This window comes from Psittacula echo, assembly GCF_963264785.1.
Source record: "Psittacula echo genome assembly, chromosome: 2".
In the NCBI taxonomy this organism is placed as follows: Eukaryota; Metazoa; Chordata; class Aves; order Psittaciformes; family Psittacidae; genus Psittacula; species Psittacula echo.
Window position 1 is genome coordinate 96,020,154 of NC_137737.1, and position 6,000 is coordinate 96,026,153.

General features: G+C 43.1%; 1 protein-coding gene across 1 annotated transcript in view; it reads left to right on the plus strand.

Annotated features, from left to right (window-relative positions):
* Positions 1-5,116, plus strand: part of GABBR2 (gamma-aminobutyric acid type B receptor subunit 2) — a gene marked incomplete at both ends in the record, with an annotated part of 455,829 nt that extends 450,713 nt beyond the window's left edge. The window contains one exon of the mRNA XM_080610768.1: positions 4,951-5,116. Coding sequence (XP_080466894.1) covers positions 4,951-5,116 — 166 coding nt within the window. The remainder of the gene's footprint in view (positions 1-4,950) is intronic.
* Positions 5,117-6,000: the final 884 nt, after the last annotated feature.

Consider the following 6,000-nt stretch of genomic DNA (forward strand, 5'->3'; position numbering starts at 1 on the left):
AATACATATAATCATTCATCTCCCAGTAGGCTGCGGTGTCTCTTACACAAAGTCAACTCTTTTTTGCTGGCAGTCCTGCTTACTTATCTAAAGATCACATCTTAGATCACACACAGCTTATCTGTAAGATGGCCACATGAATACATTCAATGGGATATCTTCCATGACCTTAAAGACTTTCTTCTAAGCATCTTCATTCCTGCATGTTATCTCATCAGTGACCTAAGTTTGGTGAATTAGGTTTTGGCACCATTAAAATTTATACTGTTCTATTTTTAAGAGCAACAATATGTAACAGTTTTCCAGATTTCTGAGTAAAGGTGATGATAGATTTCTGCAGGACCCTGCTAAAACCTGCCATTTTGATAGACTATTTCCTTTATGTGGTCATTTTTGTAACCTTCAAAGCAGCTTATCACCTTGTAACCATTATCATAGAAACTGACTTGATTTTTTATTTTTCTGAATTAAAGCTCTGCTTTTAGCAGCATTTAAAAAGACAGTAAAATACCCTGCTGGAGCCAGTTATGTCAATTTTAGTAACCAAAAATTCTCATCAAAAGAAGTTAATTATGACTGGATTCTTGCATGACAGTCATATGGCTCAGCATGAACATGCTTCTATTATTCGATTTCTTCCCTGACAGTGGTTCATGTTAGTCTATCTATAGAATCATAGAATCATTTAGGTTGGAAAAGACCTTTAAGATCATCAAGTCCAACCATTAACCTAGCACTGCCAAGTCCAACACTAAACCATGTCCCTAGGTGCCACGTCTACATGTCTTTAAAACACCTCTGAGGATGATGATGATCCTACTCAATCTGTCATTAAAACAAAGTGGATATAGAATTACTAGTTTACTTGCTAGTACATCTTGCTTTGCTGTAGTCTTTTAGAACTTCTCCATTAATGGGCTGAAGAATCAACTGAAATGATCCCTGAATGTTTAGACACAGTTTACACACTCCTGCACGTCTTGAGATGTTTGACTGTAATGCAGTTTTTTCAGTCCCCCCTACTTACCAATGGATCTCGTCAGTGGTTTTCTGTAGCAGAACCAAAACGTTTTTCAAATACCTCTACCCGTGATGTAGAATCATGTATTCCCATGTGCATTGCCTTGTGTTCCTATGAGCACTGACATTGAAAGTCAAGCTTTCACTTGATTTTGTTTATCCTTAATAAATGGCATTTTTGTACTGACCTGAGGATATATGCCCTATTCTAACACAATACCCTGATGAGTGGCTGCTCTGTGTGTGACACCACCTTTCCTTTCCATCTTCTTCAGAAGTTGTCTTTTTTCCTCTGATTCTAAAACCAGTAATACTAACCATTCCCTCCCCAACATACTTGACCATATATATGCTTTGACACATCTATATTGTATGGACAACTTGAAACAAATTTATAGAATCATGGAGTTGTATGAGTCAGAAGGGACCATCCATTCCAAACTCCCTGCAGTGAGCAGGGACATCCTCAGATAGATCAGGTTGCTCATGGCCCCATCCAACCTGGTTTAGAACATGTCCAGGGCATTTGCTGTCTCTCTGAGCAACATGTGCCAATGTTCCACCACCATCATTATAAAAGATTCCTTCCTTATATCTAGTCTAAACCTACCCACTTTTAGTTTAAAACCATTACCCCTTGTCTATTGCAACAACCTCTACTAAAAAGTCCCCCCCCCCATCTATCTTATAAGCCCCCACCAGGTACTGGAAGGCTGCTCTAAGGTCTCCCCAGAGCCTTCTCTTCTCCAGGCTGAGCAAGCCCAACTCTCTCAGCCTGTTTCCATAGGAGAGGTGCTCCAGCCCTCTGACCATTTTTGTGGCCCTCCTCTGGACCCTCTCCAACAAGTCCATATCTTTCCTATGCTGAGGACTCCAGAGCTGCACACAGTACTCCAGGTGGGGTCTCGCCAGAGCAGAATAGAGGGGCAGAATCACCTCTCTTCACCTGACAGACGCACTTCTTTGGATGTAGCCCAAGATACAACTGGCCTTCTGGGATGCAAGTGTACACTGCCGGCTCATGTCAAATCTTTCATCTACCAGTACCCCCCAGTCCTTCTCCTCAGGGGTATTCTAAATCCCTTCATCCCCTGGCCAGTAGCTGATACCAGACGTTGCCCCAAACACACTGACAAAATGTGGCAGGGGTGGGTGAAGAGGACACCCACTGATATTGAATAAAAAAAAAGTCTACAGAGTGAGGCAAGGTACAAGATTTACTTTTGCTTAAGGAGAAAATAGCAGGTTTGTTTGGATTTTGTTACTTTTTGTTTTGTTTTGTGTTCCCTCCTAAGAGTTTTGCCCAAATTCTTAATTGTGTGCAAGTCTCCAGGCTACACCCCTCAGCTTCAATTTCCAGGAACAAAGTTTTCAAGTGACAATAAACTTTAAGTACAGTTAAAGCAAAATTCGCTACCCACTGCAGCCACCATCGGCATAGCCAAATAAACATGCTTTGTCCGTGGTATGGCTAATACTTAAATGAGTGACAAAAATCCCATTTACTTGATTATGCAACTGGATTCTCTTGGAATAGCTTCAAAAAGCTCTTTAATGAGTAGTCTATAACAGTTGAACAAAGTAAGCATTTCCACTCGTGGGAAAATAAGCATGGGCAATTCTGCATTTGACCCTGTAACAAGAGACAGAATGACAATCTGCAGTGTCAAGCTCATAAGGATGCAGCACATGGAAGCAGCGAGCCACGCCACTTCTACACTCCTTGGGAACGAGGCACGATTTCATTGATAGCGCCAGGAAGAGTCACGAACAGTAGCAAAGTAAGAATGAATGGATTTTGTTTAGTCCCAGGAATGCATTGCCAGCAGTACAATGATCAACACCCTGGATTAATATTTCATCAAACTTTTAAGGGGAGCTTGAGGGATGAGAAAATGAGAAAGAATTTCCCAGCTAGGCAGATTACAACTACTTCCACTGCTTTAGTTTGTAGTGAAGAAGTAACATCACATTTCTTTCTGTTTGAATTTGAAAGCTATACTGCTTGGTCCCCAGGTACTGCAATAGATGTTTTGGTAGCTGTCTCCACTTCCTAACAAAGCAAGAAAAGAATTTAAACATCATTTGAATCAGGAAGGCTGTCCAAAGGCAAGTTTTCAAACATACACTTTTTATAAAAGTCTGACTATGCACAATCATTGCACCAGGTGATTGATGAGATGATCAATGAGAAAATGAACATGAGCCGGCAGTGTGCGCTCACAGCCCAGAAAGCCAACCGTATCCTGGGCTGCATCAAAAGGAGTCGACCAGCAGGTCAAAGGAGGTGATCCTGCCCCTCTACTCTGCTCTCGTGAGACCTCACTTGGAGTATTGTGTGCAGTTCTGGTGTCCTCAACATAAAAAGGACATGGAACTGTTGGAACAAGTCCAGAGGAGGGCCACGAGGATGATCAGGGGACTGGAGCACCTCCTGTATGAAGAGAGGCTGAGAAAGTTGGGGCTGTTCAGCCTGGAGAAGAGAAGGCTGCGTGGAGACCTCATAGCAGCCTTCCAGTATCTGAAGGGGGCCTACAAGGATGCTGGGGAGGGACTCTTCATCAGGGACTGTAGTGATAGGACAAGGGGTAACGGGTTCAAACTTAAACAGGGGAAGTTTAGATTGGATATAAGGAAGAAATTCTTTACTGAGAGGGTGGTGAGGCACTGGAATGGGTTGCCCAGGAAGGTTGTGAATGCTCCATCCTTGGCGGTGTTCAAGGCCAGGTTGGATGAGGCCTTGGGTGACACGGTTTAGTGTGAGGTGTCCCTGCCCATGGTGGGGCGGTTGGAACTAGATGATCTCAAGGTCCTTTCCAACCCTAACTATTCTATGATTCTATGATTGTACTGATACAATGCTTTGAACTGGCATATTTCTTCTGGAATCAAAAAGCCAAGCTTCAGTTCAGCTCTGTCACTTTGACATCTGTCTTTGCTTGAAAAAGTGCCTCTGTGTTTCAAGAGTGAATGTTTCCAAATGTAGAAGCAGTCCAGGTATGAAAACATCTTAATCAATGAAATATCTCTCGCACTAACAAATCGCATCTGGATTTTGATGCTGTGAAAGGTGCTAGTACCTCCAGAGCATGGGGGTAGCACAGCCCTTGTCTCACGGCACCATGCTCTCTACAGAGAGGGGTTAGCTCTGAGCATGGTTTAGTATCCCTTTTAAAAAACACAAACAAAACAAAACCTCACCAGTTATGATGTCAATCTGCTTGGAAAGTTGGATACAGAATATTGGGTTCCTAACTACTTAATTTGGGTGTGGGTGGCAGGTTAGACTCTTTTTAGAGTGCCAACTCCTCAGTTCCATGACACTGACTGCAGGAACCCAAAAGCATCCAGCACCTCAAAAGCACAGACCTAAACTGCAAAGAGCAACTACTTGGAAAAAGCTGTCATTTCAAATTCCCTCCATCCATATGCCTACGTTTGCCTTAGCTGGGCTTGCAAAAATACCATTCTTCAATCTAACATCCCTGTGCTAAGTGATGCATGGTTTAAAACTCAGCCACAACCTTCTGCGTATCTCCACAGTTAGCTGGGGCTCCGCATTGCAAGAGATCACTTTGCCATGGGGGTTGCTAAGTCATATGCCCTCATTGCAAACTTAAGGTTTTCCCTTTTTCGGGTATTAGCAGTCAAACAATTAACCTGAGAGTGCCTGGGAATTTCAGAAGGTTGTGGGATTCTGAGAACTTAGATTCCTTTGTCATGTCTACCCTGTCAGAAAAAAATCCCCAAGGGGAAATAATGCAGTAGCACAGCTCAACAGCAGTGAGAGCAGTTCTCTTGGCATTGACCCTTTCCACCACAGCAGCAGGCACTGAAAATACCCTTACAGCAACCGGCAAACATATCAAGCATGTAACGTATAACATTTTCCTCTTGCCTAATACTCGTCTCCCTGTGTCTCTCCCGCAGCATACAGCGTCGGCTGTCTTTGCAGCTGCCCATTCTTCATCATGCCTACTTGCCATCCATAGGAGGAGTTGATGCTAGTTGTGCCAGTCCCTGCGTAAGCCCCAGTGCCAGCCCTCGGCACAGACATGTGCCACCCTCCTTCCGAGTAATGGTTTCGGGGCTGTAGGAAAGGGAGATTAATGCTTCCTGAACTGCTTTTAAATACTCAATGACTGGACTAAACATCTGACCTAGAACTCTGCTACAAACATGCAACATTGGCTCTTACTGCAGAGGAACTACCACTGAGGCCGTCATCACAGGAGTGTCCGCGTAACTCGTGTGGGAAGGCAAAGGAGATGGACACAAGGAGTTTGATCTGTAGCCTTATTCATGGAGTTTTTATTTCTTCACATAGAAGTCACTGAAAAACATTTCTTCCCAAATTTCTACTAGCAACAAGGAGGATGGGAAATATGGATTTTGCAAATAAGACACTGGTAAAAAAAAAAAAAAAAAACAACAAAACAATCAAATGTCACTGAGCTTTATGTGGCTCCTGAGAACATGCAATTCTATACTGTATCCATGTAAGGAAAATACAATGGTTGAGCTATACCATATTTATTGAAATAGATCCACTCATTTTTACAAGAGTTGTTTTAAATCGCTGGAAGCATTCTGCACTGGTTAGTCTTGCTTGTTTTCATTTCAGAGACGGTGTTTGATAGGAAAGGATCGTGAGAAATGGTTCCTCGGGTGTCATTGAGACTCTGCAGTGCTGTGAGCAGGGTCACTCTTAACTTGCAGCTGTAGGTGAAACCCAAGCAGAGGCTGAAGCTCCAACTCCGAGTTGTCTGAGCTGGAGGGCTGATGGTTGGGAGCAGAGCACTTCACCCTTCTTCAGGGATGATGGTAGTGACTGCTGACCATCTGCAGCTTTATTTATAGCAAAGTTTCTGCATCTCTTTCAGAATAAACACCACCAACTGTACTGTACTAAACTGTCAGCAAAAGTCCTAGCGATGGTAATTCAAGAAGCTGAGGACAGATGGGTAGTAAAGTCTTAAT